General features: G+C 33.3%; 1 protein-coding gene across 1 annotated transcript; it reads left to right on the top strand.

Annotated features, from left to right (window-relative positions):
- The first annotated feature begins 2,867 nt into the window (after positions 1-2,867).
- On the top strand, positions 2,868-15,588 carry LOC139496894 (alpha-L-fucosidase-like). Its single transcript, XM_071285123.1, has 8 exons — positions 2,868-3,647; positions 4,101-4,207; positions 4,460-4,587; positions 5,566-5,699; positions 6,107-6,204; positions 8,557-8,689; positions 11,438-11,608; positions 13,140-15,588. The coding sequence occupies exons 1-8, from the start codon at positions 3,043-3,045 to the stop codon at positions 13,396-13,398; spliced, it is 1,635 nt and encodes a 544-aa protein (XP_071141224.1). The 5' UTR covers positions 2,868-3,042; the 3' UTR covers positions 13,399-15,588.
- Positions 15,589-16,624: the final 1,036 nt, after the last annotated feature.

Here is a 16,624-nt window from a genome sequence, read left to right as displayed (position 1 = left end):
CCAACAGTAGAGTGGGGGGGATGTGATTGGATCTGTAACTCATCATGGAGAACTTACATTCCATAGATCAGGCCAATATCTGAAGCGTTTTAGAAAAAAACTGTGTATAATGGTTTATTGTGGAATTTTTCAAAGTCTTAAGCCTGTAAATAAACTCATCATAGATACCAGGACTAAATTTTGTAAATACGCCAGACACGCGTTTCGTCTACAAAAGACTCATCAGTGACGCTCGAATCCAAAAAAGTTGAAAAGGCCAAATAAAGTACGAAGTTGAAGAGCATTGAGGACCAAAATTCCTAAAGGTTTTGCCAAATACAGCTTAGGTTATCTAAGCCTGAGGTAGAAAAGCCTTAGTATTTCAAAAATTTAAAATTTTTGTGAACAGTTAATTTATAAATATAACCATATCAATGATAATTCATGTCAGCACAAGTGCTGACTACTGCGCTGGTGATACCCTCGGGGAAATAAATCTTCACCAGCAGTTGCATCGACCCAGTGGTAGTAAATTAACTCATCATAGATACCAGGACTAAATTTTGTAAATACGCCAGACGCGCGTTTCGTCTACAAAAGACTCATCAGTGACGCTCGAATCCAAAAAAGTTAAAAAGGCCAAATAAAGTACGAGGTTGAAGAGCATTGAGGACCAAAATTCCTAAAAGTTTTGCCAAATACAGCTAAGGTTATCTATGCTTGAGGTAGAAAAGCCTTAGTATATCAAAAATTCAAAACTTTGTGAACAGTAAATTTATAAATATAACAATATCAATGATAATTCATGTCAGCACAAGTGCTGACTACTGGGCTGGTGATACCCTCGGGGAAATAAATCTCCACCAGCAGTGGCATCGACCCAGGGGTAGTAAATAAACTCATCATAGATACCGGGGCTTAATTTTGTAAATACGCAAGACGAGCGTTTCGTCTACAAAAGACTCATCAGTGACGCTCGAATCCAAAACAGTTAAAAAGGCCAAATAAAGTATGAAGTTGAAGAGCATTGAGAACCAAAATTCCTAAAAGTTTTGCCAAATACAGCTAAAGTTATCTATGCTTGAGGTAGAAAAGCCTTAGTATTTCAAGAATTCAAAATTTTGTGAACAGTAAATTTATAAATATAACCATATCAATGATAATTCATGTCAGCACAAGTGCTGACTACTGGGCTGGTGATACCCTCGGGGAAATAAATCTCCACCACCAATGGCATCGACCCAGTGGTAGTAAATAAACTCATCATAGATACCAGGAGCAAATTTTTTCAATACGCCAGACGCTCGTTTCGTTTACAAAAGACTCATCAGAGACGCTCGAATCCAAAAAAGTTAAAAAGGCCAAATAAAGTACGAAGTTGAAGAGCATTGAGGACCAAAATTCCTAAAAGTTTTGCCAAATACAGTTAAGGTTATCTATGCCTGAGGTAGAAAAGCCTAAGTATTTCAAAAATTTAAAATTAGTGGCAAATAGTGGCAAAAATCAGCGGAGCGGAACAAAACGTAAACTTGATCTGTAACTCATCATGGAGAACTTACATTCCATAGATCAGGCCACTATCTGAGGCGGTTAAGAAAAAAACTGCGTATAATGGTTTGTTGCGGAATGACGGAATGACGGAATTTCGGAATGACAGAATGGCGGAATGACGGAAAGACGTAATACCGGAATTTCGGACAAGGGTAAAACTATATGTCCCCGACCACTAAGTGGCGGGACCATAAAAATTGGCCCTAGTGACAATAAGGATGATAATTATCAAAGATACCAGGATTATAATTTAGTACGCCAGACGCGCGTTTCGTCTACATAAGACTCATCAGTGACGCTCATATCAAAATTTATAAAGCCAAACAAGTACAAAGTTGAAGAGCATTGAGGATCCAAAATTCCAAAAACTTGTGTCAAATACGGCTAAGGTAGTCTATGCCTGGGATAAGAATTTATAAATTCAAAGTTTTGTAAGCAGGAAATTAATAAAAATTACCACATTATTGATATTCATGTCAACACCGAAGTATTGACTACTGGGCTGGTGATACTGATGTTGAAACTGATGTTGAAACACTTATCATACATGTTAGTAAGCGTGCACTGTCTTACCAACAGATCCACGCTGAATATCCGAACAAGAACAATAAACTGAAATTACCCGAACTTGCTGTTGGGGATAATGTTATTATATCAATTCCTCAGTATTAAATTGCCCCAACTGATCCTCAAAATAACTTAGATGTAAATATTGAATCTCGAGAGTTTGTGTACCACATTGGAACAGCTGTAGGAATTTTAACAGAATATTTGTGGAGAAATCAAATTGAAGCTATTAAAGACACATCTTTATTCGCATCAACGATTCTTTTAACTTTAAATTTCGCTAAATGAAGCAGTAAAAAATCTTTCAAAAATGGTGGTTAGGGGTTTCTTTCATGTAGATGAAAAAGGGGCGCTCCTTAATGTATATGTCCAAAGCAAATGATCTTGTGCAATTCCCGATTCCATAATCATGTTCACTTAAATGCTAAAACAAATGATGCTGAACCATTTTTGTATTTTGAAAATAATGTTTATTATGTGGTTATTGATTGAAAATTATGTATTGAGTATCAATATGTATTTATAAAAAAAAATCGATACTATAAATTATTGTACAATTTACAAAATGTATAAGTGATTTTTTTATTAAATAAATTTAGTACAAATTGTATTTGTAATTTGTACAAGCACAATTTGTACAAAGTCAAAGTACAAATAATGATTTGAACATTTTTTTGTACAAATGTTAATTTGTACAAAATCATAACTTGTACACATCACATGCTATACTGATTTTGTGTTGTAGATGAATATGAAGGGAAATAACCGTTGTAAACAACGAATGCACACATTTCTTGAACCATGATAAACTTACCTGGTAGCGATGGAATGGCGTCAGGTAAATTTTGAGGAAAGATCGACCGGTCGGTAAAACACAGGTTCGATTTGTTTGATGTGCAATACCACAATTAGGGTGACATTCTGATCATATAAGTTTCTTGTGTAATGCATAAAATGAACCGTAGACAAAGAGATTTTACTGTTAAGTGTTTAGGACTAGTTTCATGTTTAATTATTGTCTTTTTCCTGTTTAGATATTTAACATCGGCAAAAAGTTCAGAATTATCGGATGGCTATGAGTATGATAATCCTTTTGAAGTAGTAGATAATACAAAAAAGAAGCAATTTGACATCAAACAGCATTTGCAAAATGTCATCGATAATCCCCTTGAAATTAAACAGCATGTTAAAAATATAATCCAAGAAGTTTTACCACAGCAAAATGAACCTACTGAAAGTTCATCTATAGACAGCAATAGATACTCACCTAATTGGGAAGCACTCGACAAAAGGCCTTTACCAAAATGGTTTGATGAAGCTAAAATAGGAATATTTATTCACTGGGGTTTATTTTCGGTGCCCAGTTTTGGTTCAGAATGGTTTTGGTGGAGTTGGAAAGGAAAGGAAGCAACACACAAGATAGAAACCAAAGCGTTTATGAAGAAGAATTACAGATCTAATTACACTTATGCCGATTTCGCACCAGATTTTACAGCAGAATTTTTCAATGCTACTGAATGGGCGGATGTTTTTAAAAACTCAGGCGCCAAGTAAGACAATTTATATTTCCACATTTCATAAAATTGTACTACATAAGATAATTGTTTTTACAGTGCTTATATAAATTTAGAGTAAATTTAGAAGGACTTGGTTGCAACATGGCATCTATTTATACAAATCATCTTGTTTATTGATTAAAAATATAAAATCCTCCAAGACTCAATTTGAGAGTACATTTCATGTTATGTCTAATATCAACAACATGCGCCGCAGGCGGGACAAAACATATTCAACCACAATGGTATGAATGCAGTTATTAATGTAATTTTTCTAGAATCCGTAAAAATTCTACTGTAACTAAACGGTAGTCTCGATTTTTAACTCAATATTGGTCAACACAAAGTGACATGGGCACAAGAGGGGAAAATACAAATAGTTAGACTGCTGTAAAATCAAAAGAAACATTAAACTTGTATTCGAAGTAATAAACTTATATTTTATAGATATGTAGTACTCACGGCCAAGCATCATGAGGGGTATACTAATTGGCCATCTGCATACTCCTACAGCTGGAACTCATTGGCTATTGGACCAAAAAAAGACCTTGTTGGTAAAAAATGAAAATATATTTTTATTTTTTTTATTTTTATATACTATTGTTAAAAGTTAGCAATACGAAAAGATGGTATTGATTAGTAAGAGATGTGGTATGATGCAAATGAGACAACTATACACCAGCGTTCTAAATGAATTGGGTGTAAGCGGATAAAGTCAACCGTATAGGTTATTTGTTGGCAGATTGTAATAATTGTTGTCTTTTGCTTGATACGAACACTATTTCATCCTTTATTCTGGTTACTAGGTCAACTTGGTGCTGCAGTACGTGAAAAGGATTTAAAATTCGGATTGTACCATTCTTTGTATGAGTGGTTTCATCCACTTTACCTGAGAGACAAAAGAAATAATTTTCAAACTCAAGATTTTGTAAGGGTAAGTACGACTGTTTATGTTTCAATGATACGAATAAAATTACATCTAAGTATATATCTGACCAAGGTTTTACATAAATATAGACAACCACTTGTGAAGTGCCCTGATTTGGGGCAGACTTATATAAGCGGTGCATGTTATCTGAAATTAACACCATAAAAATGCTTTACAGTCTTTGTCTTCTCTTTCTGTATGTAAGAAAATGCATACTCAACATTTTTTTGAGAAGTTGTTATCAACAAGACCGACATCTTGATTGGCAACTTGTTTGTATACTTTGTGTACGAAATTTTCGGCTCATTGTCGGCTTTACCATGGGAGCCAAGTTTCTCTTTTGTCGATTTTGTTCCTAATTCAATTGTTAATTTGATTACTAGAAAGCTAACAAAAACCTACTCAACCAAAGCTTTTCGTACTTGTAAATCATAACTCGACCAATTCTACAATAGGGAAAGTTAATGCTAGTCTTCGATTGATTAATTGATAGCCTAACTGCGTTTTTTATGGAGTAAACATCATAAAACGTCTTCGGAATTTGTAAGTTTTTTTTTATATAATTTTAACTACTAGCACGGGATCGATACGACAGTGGTTGAATGTTAGTCGCAAATGGAATCATTAGCCCAGTAGTCAGTGCTCCTCTTCTAAAATGATTTATGACAAAATTCCCGTTGATAGATTAAGACATTACTAATAAACTGAATAGGCTAAAGATTTTAACTACCACATGAAAAGTTGACATTGTTGAATTTGTTTTATTTTTCTTTTTATGTTACTTTTGGTCACATAGCTCCTTACGTTATACATCACTGGCTTTCAAAAATTTGAGTTTTAAGTGTTCATTAAGAAATAATTTTAGATGTGCGCTTCGGACTCATGATTTGAATGAATTCATTTATCGAGTTTAGCAATTTATGATAGTCAGCATGTTGAGATAGATACTTTAGAATAGAATCATTATGAAGCTATTAATTTCAGGCAAAAACAATGCCCGAGTTATATGAACTTGTAAATGTATATAAACCTGACATAATTTGGTCTGACGGCGAGTGGGAAGCTGAAGATACTTATTGGAATTCTACTGAGTTTATCGCATGGCTTTATAATGACAGGTGAGCTTAATTAAAACTATTGGACATAAAAGGTAATTTAACAAAAATACTGAACTCCGAGAAAAATTATAAACGAAAAGTCCCTAATCAAATGGCAAACTCAAAAGTTAAAACACATCAAATGAATGGACAACAACTGTTATATTTCTGACTCCTGTCATAAGTTGGTTTAACAAGTTACTGATTCCGCGTTTCTTAACATGTTTTTTGTCCAAAACGCATCGCACAAAATTGCAAAAAAAAAAGCATACAATAGTTCATATTAGACACATATATTGTTACAATATGTTGATCTGCAGATTTATCTTGTTTAAGATGTTCCTATCTCACCGACGTATAATAACCATCTGCTCTTATCATTTTAAACAAGGTACTATTAAAAGTGTAACTCTTTTTCTATATTTCAGTCCTGTAAAAGACACGGTGGTAACCAATGATCGATGGGGAAAATCTGTAAGATGTAAACATGGAGGATTTCTTGGGTGTAATGATAGATATAATCCAGGTATGGTAAAGTCTTCAAACGCGTAGGAAAAATACAATTAAATGCGGGCAGAGGTCTTTTGTTCTTTTAATTTAGTGTTGCTTTTAGGCAGTGTTTCTTAAGACTGTTCAAGTTTTATGTTAAACTAATTGATCCCACCATTAGAATACAATGTGTATGTATGTTTTTGTTGTATAAATAAATTCATCTTAAAAAGGGGAACTCATATTCTTGCCCTGTGTATATTAAAAAATCAAAAATGATTCAACAGACGAAGAAATTGATGATGAAAGGTTAAAATAAGTTCATAAAACATAATTAAACTAACAAGTCGATATTGTTGGCATTTGTTTTCTGTATAGACAAATGGAAGTTGGATCTTAATACTAAGTATTGAAGACTTGATCACTTTGATAGGCCACTTGTCAAAATACCACATGTGAAGATAGTCGGTAAGATAAATTCGTTACACGGTGTGCTAGTGACCTAATACGATATATATGGGGTCAGTAAATTCCATATGGGGATTCGAGCGAATTTAAACCCATATATATCGTACTAGGTCACTAACACACCATGTAACTAATAATATGTGTATGCAAGTATGACATTATGGCGGAATTGCGTCTCAAATTATCTTTTTAAAGCGTCATATTTGCCAAAAACACTTATATGTTGAATACATGTGACTGAAAAGAAAGCTTCCTATTGAACAAATTCTTGAGCAAGAAAACTTAAGTTCCAAGTTTCATTAATATTAAATCTGATTTATGTTATTGATATCTTCAATTTTTTCAAAGTTCTTTTTTGTCTAGCAGTTGTTACGATGTTTTTTTTAAGATCGATTTGGATTTGGCTATATTTTAGGTCTTTCTAATTAAGAATGCCATTTAAAACTTAGTTCTTAAATTTCGCACAAAATCTTGTGCACCAGCTGAGGGTTATTGTAAGCTGGTTCTTTCATAAATAAAAGCTACAATAATACACCGATGTTCCAATCTCATGAATCGATTAAGATGATACAAATCAAGGTGAAAGACAATACAAAACATAGACATTAACTCCAAAAGAAGCGAGATAAGGTGTGTAATTTAGTAGGTTCCTTAGAATTCGTTGCAATATCATTTGGGCATCATATGGCAGTGAATTAAACTGTCATTCTGTCAGAATCAGTATGTCTTGTTTCGTTGTTAAACTTGTTAACACCTATTGCCGTGTAAGTCATCATCTATAATTTCCCTAATATACCATTAAACTCCTGATTTCTCTTCAGCATCTTATATAAAAGTTAACGTATTTTGACCTATAACCTTTGTTGAGGTTTATAGCTCGTAACTCGTAACAGGTCTTTCTGTTTTAGACATCTATTTCCCTTTACTTTTCGTACTCCTTATTTTATAATCATGAAACACATTCTGCTTTTAAAAGTTTTTATTCGTCCTAACTTTAACCAGTAGCCCCTAATTGTCTGACCTTTCTTTTCCCATTCTATCTTTGAATAATCTCTCGCCATCTTCTCATATTTGTCGTTGAGTCAAATATTTCGAATTCACATTTAGTTTGTCATATGCTTCGTCCTTGACAATTCAGTTCTTAACGTATTTTGTTTTCTTGTCATTGTGATCCCTACGTACATAACGCCTAATTCCTCGAATATGACATAATTTATTACTTGGTATGTATAAAACAAACAACACGACAGGTGCCACCTGTGGAACATAATATGCTTACTCTTCCGGGTCACATGAGATCACCCCCGATTTTTTGTTTGGTAGTTTATTGTTGTTTGTTCCTTGGGTTTCTATGTTGTGTTTCGTGTTATGTTGTTTGTCTTTTTATCGTTTTTACTTTTTAGTGTTCTGCCATGGTATTTTTTCCCTGACTTCTTACTTTGAATGTCCTTTTAGCATCTTTCATCTCTTTTTTCCCTTTTAGTACGTGTCATTAAGGGGTATTCCAATCGCTTTCCTGGTTTTGATGTAGCGGATGTATGTAGTTGTCGTTTTAATAATTCGAATTCAAAGCACCAACCTTTGTTTGACAACAATGATACGCTATATATGTATATACATATGAAATATCAGTTTGAGAAACAATGTAATCGTTTATTCTGTTAAAAAGAGTGTGATTTTTTTTCCAACGTTACAATTTGGTCCAAAATAATCTTTGACTCCAGAAATGAACAGAGAGCTACGGTTCGACAACAGATTTTGGTGAACTTGTAGAAATCGTTATCTTACGTTTGTACATCGAGAACAACAAAAACTCGGATGTTTTTTGGTGGTTTTTTTTGGCGGTACCTTTGATCGTTTTATTCAACTTATTTGATAATGGTTATGTGACATGAGACTCTATGATTTGATCTTTTTTTAGGTATACTTCAAAAAAGAAAATGGGAAAATTGTATGACGATTGATAAAAAATCATGGGGATTCAGACGTGAGGCTAATCTTAAAGATTATCTAACGATAGAAAAACTTTTACTGACAATGGTGGAAACAATAAGGTAATGATGGATATGACTTTTATTCAGAAATGTTAAGATGCCATAAAAGAGGGGCAAAAGATACCAGAGGTACAGTCAAACTCATAGATCGAAAATAAACTGACAACGCCATGGCTAAAATGGAAAAAGACAAACAATAATACACATGACACAACATAGAAAACTAAAGACTGAGCAACACGAACCCCGCCAAAAACGGGGGGTGATCTCATGTGCTCCAGAATGGTAAGCAGATCCGTCGTGTTGCTCATGTTATCAAAAACCCGGTAAATAGTCTCATTTGGTAGGTCACTTCATGAAAAGGGAAGGGATTGTAGGTACGACGAAAGGAACATATCCGATATCATCTGCAAAACGGTTATTCCATAACGGTCAACCAACTCGTAAAATTTACGAAGGGATGATTTCAACTTTACCATTTGGAACTCTTGGTTTAATAGCTTCCTTGTGAGCAGCAACCCTCTATCAAGGAAATCATGATAGAAAATACCGGACCGGGAATATTGTATCAGTTGGGAGATATATACTCCGTTTGCAGGCACAACTGGAATGTTGCTACTTAGAAATGGAAAGTTCACAATTGGGAAGCTGAAATCATCTCTTTTGTCGTAAAGTTTCGTTTTCAACCGACCCTCATTGTCAATTTCTAGATGTAAGTCAAGATATGAGGCCGACTTAACTGTATCTCTTGTGTCTTTTAACTCTAGTTCGATGGGATAGATGCGTTCAACATAGTCACAAAATTTAAATTAACTAGAACACACCCGTGATATCGCAGGTCCGTGACTGAATAAAAGTATATATATAACTATGCGCAAGCCTTATTTTAATATTAGTATTTTCATCTGATAAAGTCATTCCGATTATAAGATACACAGTTTTCTCTGCTTTCAAATCCTTCTGTTTGAACCCGTCGAACTGGAACTTATCAATTATTGGTAATATTAATTATTTGGAAAACAAAAGGTCCTGGAATGGAGTATTTTTTAATCAAAAGCATTGTCCTATATTAGTAATAAATAAAGTTGAATTCTTTGATTCGCTGTTTTACGTCATGCCCGCTAACAAATTGAAAACTGTACCTATACGCCTTATTTTTAGTCCAGATTTTTAGTATTCGTATTGTTATCTTAGAAAGTCTTACTGATTAAAATACTACATTAGGTAACAATTTGACAATGATTAGATTTAGTAGTGTCAACCCTGTGATTATGACCCGTGTATATAGCATAATCCTAAATACACCGTTTGGTGGTGCGCCTGTCAGATGCGGAACGTACATATAAGGTAATAGGTAACAGGTGAATATACTATTGGTATCGGTATCGGAGTCGACCTGGAACTTCTTAATTATTGGCAATATCAATTACGTGGAAAACAAAAGGGCCTGGAGTGGTGTAATTTTTAATCTACACCTTTGTACTATATTTGTTATATATAAAGTTGTATTCTTTAATTCGCCGTTTTTACGTGATGATTTTAGTATTATATATAAATTAGTGAGAAACACCATCTATATAGCGGAAAGTAAAGTTAAAGGATATTGCTGACTTCTAATCTTTCTTCCTAAGAAGTTCCTGTATGAAGTCAGCCTCATAATAATAAATAAACAAAACGGCAATAAGAGGGGCACAATTTGTTTCCATTGTAATGCCGACAGTCTGTTGATAAATACGTCCTCCAAACGTAACAAATATGTTGTCAATCAAGAAATCAAGCATCTTGATAATATCAGTTTCAGAGAATTTTTTGTTTGAATCAGAATGATCCTTTACAAAGTAGGATGTATCCCTCCCTAAGACAAGATACTGGTAACTACGTTGGCCATTCTTTTTTTATGAAACAAAGCAATACCAACTCTTTCAATTTGTCTTTCAGTTTGTAATGTAGAACATTATTGTGTAAAGTGTAGAAAAAATTCGTTTGGTCGGTTAAATCGTGAATTTGTAATAGTAGTTAAGTAAAACATTCATCTCCACATTTTACTCTGTGTGTAGCTTTTTGTTATTGATAAATTTTCGTTGATTAAGTCTTCGTCTTTCCAATATGTACTACTGCTATTCCGTTTAAATTATGCATTCGTACTTCGTATTCTTCAGCAACTAGCAGTAATATTTAAATATATTGGTTTCTCTAAATTTATTTACGTTTAACGTTTAAAGTGTGTTACATTGTAACTAACTTTTATTCGTGTTAGTAAATTTACTTCAGTTCTGACTTATTGTGATATTGTGAGACATTTTATGTTATTTTTTTATAGATTAAGGCAACAGCAGTTTACAGATGTTTAAATTTCCATAAATCGATTTAGAAAATACAAATCGAGGTAACATACCTGTTCATTACCTGCAATGCAAATCCACGCTCAATCAATACTATTATGGTATCGAAAAAATTAAGACTGTGAACTCATGTCGCTTGTGATGTGAAACAGTTGCAAAGTTTTGCAGATTTGAATAAACTTCGACGACACCGAATTTTCTTTGTGGTAAAATATATATTTTTGGCAACATAGAACGGTGTAAATTACAAGTTTCTGAAATATCACCAGCTTTTTCATTTATATCTTAAATCTGAATAAAATAAGCATGCCAACAAGAAATGATTTTCGTCCTCAACACATAAATGGGTTTTCTGTTTTACAAAGATTCTGCTTCGTTGACAAATACCCTGCAAGACATTTTTGGTAGTAAATACGTATAAAGGTACTCTTAAAACCATATAAAATTCACATATTTCATTTTTCAGTTGCGGTGGTAATATTTTGATAAACATTGGTCCAGCTCATGATGGCACCATTTCTGCTGTGTATTTAGAAAGATTGAGTCAGATGGGAGAATGGTTGAAAGTAAATGGTGAAGCGATTTATTTTTCTGTTCCATGGAACTTCCAGAATGATCATGTGAATCAACATGTTTGGTATGTTACGTTTATAAAAGTATTCTTGATATAATTGAATGAAAATAAACACTGATTGGGAAAATAGATGCAAATCACTATCTTAAGCAGTACAACTACTTTATAACAAAGTAAACCTCTTCTTTTAGAAAAAAATATCATGAACAAAAAGTAATAACTAATTTTAGATATCGACACCAGGCTTATAATTTGGTACACAAGAAGCTCGTTTCACCTACATCAGACTAAACCGTCGTGCTAGAACCAAACCGTTAAGATGGTCAAACAAAACAATGGACTTAAAAGAATTTTAACCAAAAATTCCGAAAAGTTGTGTCAAATACGGTTATGACATGAGCAAAACGACGGGTGTCAAATTTAGAGCAGGATCTTCTTACCCTTCCGGAGCACCTGCGATTACCCCCAGTTTTTGGTGAGGTTCGTGTTGCTTATTCTTTAGTTTTATATGTTGTGTCATGTGTACTTTTGTTTGTCTGTTGGTATTTTTCATTTTTACCCATGGCGTTGTCAGTTTATTTTCGATTTGTGAGTTTGACTGTCCCTCTGGTATCTTTCGTCCCTCTTTTATGGTAATACAAGCCATAAAGTAGACATACCTCGGAGCTTTGGTAAAGTCAACATGCACAGCTAATTTGCAGTAAATGAGTATAGTAATGATATGTCATATCAATATAAAAGTGACGACTACTGGGATGTTGATACCTCCTGAGACAAAACGTCCTACAGCAATGGCAACGACCTAGCGGTTATAACACTTCCTAAAAGATCCTAGGGCTTAATAAATACGGATTTGGTAAAGTAAACTTTCTTTTGTAACAAACAGTTATTTACTCACTGTTCGTCTACTTTCCCCCGCGGACTCTGCTGTAGCTGTAAGGTTGGTATGTACATTAATTAAATAAGCTAAGAACACAACTTTTACTCCCGAACTGTTGTATCCGATTATTATGAAATATACCTTTACGGATACCCAGTATGTACAAATGTACACATAACGTGGTAGATTTTATACATTTGTATTGATGATGAATCTAGAGTTGAATTCAAATAATAAGCCGTGATTATGTTGACGTTTTGGTTGTGAATAGTTTGTGGTCACATCAACTTGAAACTAAAAGCGTTTGACAATCAGGAAGTGAGTTATCGATATATGACGAATTAGGGTTTTTAACCAAGATTTCACAGTTTTGTGAACATGGAAATGTGATAGTGCAAGTTCAGGGACACATTCTCTTGTTTTGAATAAGTATTTGGATGTTAAGCTGCTATTATATTGTTTCACTTTAACAATTAATTATTCTTTTCTAACTTTTAAATATTTTTATATGAGCGTCACTGATGAGTCTTATGTAGACGAAAGACGCGCGTCTGGCGTACTAAAGTATAATCCTGGTACCTTTGATAACTTTTTACACCTCATAATAAAAATAATAAAAATGTTACCTGAATAAAATTGAGTAGAAGTGTCAAAAATTGATGAACATACATTTTAATATAAATATTTTAATGCCTTGGTTGTGGTTTATTGTAGGTACACAAAGCGTGTCATTGACGATCAAGCATCGGTGTACGCTATTGCCTTAAAGTGGCCACATAATAACAAGCTACAGTTAGCTGGGCCTATTACTGGAGATATTACAAATGTTACTATGCTTGGTTATAACACACACATGAAATGGACTGCTGATCCCTCTGGAGGAATACATATTGACATTCCATTTATATCATACAAAGATATGCCTTGTAAATGGGCATGGGTTTTTAAAATGACAGGTCTTACAAATTCTTAGGTTTGATAAGGGTGCAGACATTTCCCCCAACCATCTTATTTATGTAATGTTTTATGCAATATACAAGTTCTTTTCTTATTCACACAGAGGGAAAGTGTTGGATAGTGTTTTTTTTATTATTATTCTGAGAATCTTGAATTTTTATATTTTTTTTCGATATATAAATGAGAAAATGTTATCATAACTATGTTACACCAGGCAGCTTCTATATATGAAATGGTCTGAATTTGTCATTATCTGATCTCCACAGAATCTACTTATACTGTCAGAGTGCTTGAAGTAAACCCTTATTTTTTGTGGTGTTTGGTTTTCTATGTAGTGTGTTGTGGACTAGTCCGAGATTACTCTGACGTCCAACGGCTGTTTTGCCAGACAAGCTGGGGCCGTGGGACGTCAGAGCTCGTCCCATATCAAAAATTGGATATTTGCCCACCCAAAATAGATGCGCTGCTTCGTCGCTTCTGGTGCCAATTGAGAGCCTTGGAATTATATAAATTGGGCATCAATCTGTTCATTTTTTATTTATCTCTTCGTTTATGTAAGTTTCACCTACCTGCCAACCTTTATTTTTTCCATATTTTAACAGTTTTTACAGAGACCTATCGATTTCTGCTTTTTGACTTTCACTTTCAAATGGACGTTAAGTTACTAGAGAGTCCGAGTTAGGTCAGTTCAAGGGGAACCATTAGTGGTAGGCCAATGTTAATTGGAATTCAGTTGTATAAGCATTTGCAAATTCCATTTCCACGGAGAATATTTGGCCTCGCCCGTCTGTCACAGTCTAATGACTCCGAAACTATCCTAGTTTACATGTATTAGTGATTAGATCAGTTTAAGATGAACTGCTGATGTTAAGTCAATGTTATTTGGTATGCAAATTTATTGGCATTTGCAAGTATCGTTTTCATGGAGATTATATAGCCCCACCCCCTCTTCATGGCTAATTGACTTTGAAACTTTCACATAGTTTACACGTTAATGTTTGTATTTAGGTTTGGGAACGACTTATGATAAGTCAATATTATTTGATATTATTTTAATGCAGTTGTATTAGCATTGGCACATCTCATTTACACGGAGATTGTTTAGCCATGTAACTCAGTCATGGTTCATTGACTTTGAATATTTGCATAACTTGTGTAAGATGTTAAAGTATTTCTATTTTGATTTCAACATTTGCATAATCAAAAATACAAAAAGGCGAGACATATCTCTGTGATAACAGTTTATTTTTTTTTATATGTTTTTTTAGATCTAATTTTATTATTTTTATTGCAATTGTTAGTGCCATAGTAATATATTTTTTTTTTTATTTTCACGAATTAGTAAGAGAAGAATACTTTTTGCATATAAAGCAGTAAACTGTGGAAACTTTTGTTGGAATAATTTTAAATTACCAATGTTTGTTTTAGCCAGTGAATGTCTCATTTTGTATCCATGTACACATAAAAAAAAAATCGTTGTTACAATGTTCTATTACAACATCGATGATTTTAAATTGCCATATGTCGGAGTCGGAGTTTGAAATAATTAAAATACATAATCATCTGCAATATAAATGTTCTGAAAAGGTAGCTTACAATAATGAGAAATATTGTAAGTGTGTTCAGTCTTTTCATGTGGCCATAAAATTAAAAGGTTCTTCGTTATGATATAACTATATTATAGATTTTTATTTTTTTAAAGATAATTATTTAACATGCAATAACATAAAATAAATTTTTATATGTATTTATATTTTTGTCTTGGCGTTAATTTATTTTCAATTAATGAGTTTTGAATGTGCCTTTGGTATCTCTTTTCTATTTCTTTTCTATGTATTAATTGTGAATTTTGTTGACTATATACATATATAAACCACATAAAAATCTATGTGTTAATGACATTTAAAATATCTTGAATTTTACATTCGTTTGATATTTTTTGTAAGGAAAAATCAATCTGTGTGTGTGTTTGTTATTTGGCATGGTTTATTTTTTATTTTTTTAAATGTCTCTTAACCCTCTGGTTTCATTGACAATGAAAGATTGGTCAATATGATATCGTTACTACATACTGTCTTGCATATACTTCTAAAACATTTCTGTCATGTACATGTTTTTGTGTGAGAAAAATGCAGTTGTTATATTTTCCTAGGTTTTCTTTATAACTATAGAAATGGGTTAACATAATAAAATGTATAAATCTTTGCTTATGTATTATTATCAACTCATACAAGTGAGAGGTTTGGCTAGCTATAAAATTATGTATCATCCACCATTTTCTACTCAAGGCATAGAACCACTAATTAATTCAGGTCCGGTTGGAAGGAACATACAAGAAAGTAGTACATATTTTAAACAAAATAGATCCTACGCATAACTGTATCTTTGTCAACGGGTGACATATTTGGATAGTTTTGGTATCTAATGAAAGCTTGGGGACTTGGGATCACCGCAGAACCCTTGTTGAAAGTTTCTTTTAAATGATAAAGAAGTATATAAACTTCCCGGAACCAGTATGCTTTAATATGCAATTTAAGGTATTCTGAATTTTTCAGTCCAATAGATATAGGAAGATGTGGTATATATATGAGTTACAAGTCAGGATAAGGTATAGTTTTGACATGAAATAATTGCAACGAGTTTATTTGAACTTAAGACGAAGTAGCCATTATTAAAGTCAAAAATATGTTTTTGAATTTAACATATAGAGCTTTCGATTGATGTGTTATGACTTTTTGATTTTGTCGTTAGATAAGAAATTTTCCGTATTTAGCTCACCTAAGTCAGATTTTCTCATCACTTGGCGTCCGTCGTCCGCCGTCGTCATTGCATGTCGTCCGTTAACTTTTACAAAAATTATCTCCTCATAAACTACTGAGCCAAATTAGACCAAACTTGACCTGTATCATTCTTAAAGAATCTTGTTAAAATAGGTGTACCCGATGACCCCGGTCATCAACCAAGATGGCCGCCATAGCTAAAAATAGAACATTGGGTAATGTACAGATTTTGGCTTATATCTCTGAAACACAAACGTTTAGAGCAAATTTGACATGGTTAAAAATGTTCATCAGACCAAGATCTATCTGCCCTGAAATGTTCAGACACGTCATATAACACCTTGTTTGGTTGCTGCCCCTGAATTGGTACATTTAAGGAGATTTTACAGTTTTTGGTGATTATATTTAATATTATATTAGATAAAGATAAATTGTAAACAGCAAAAATGTTCACCAAATTAA

This window comes from Mytilus edulis, chromosome 1 (assembly GCF_963676685.1).
Source record: "Mytilus edulis chromosome 1, xbMytEdul2.2, whole genome shotgun sequence".
Classification (NCBI taxonomy): Eukaryota; Metazoa; Mollusca; class Bivalvia; order Mytilida; family Mytilidae; genus Mytilus; species Mytilus edulis.
Note: the sequence above shows the minus strand (reverse complement) of the source record. Positions and strands in the feature narration are given on the sequence as shown.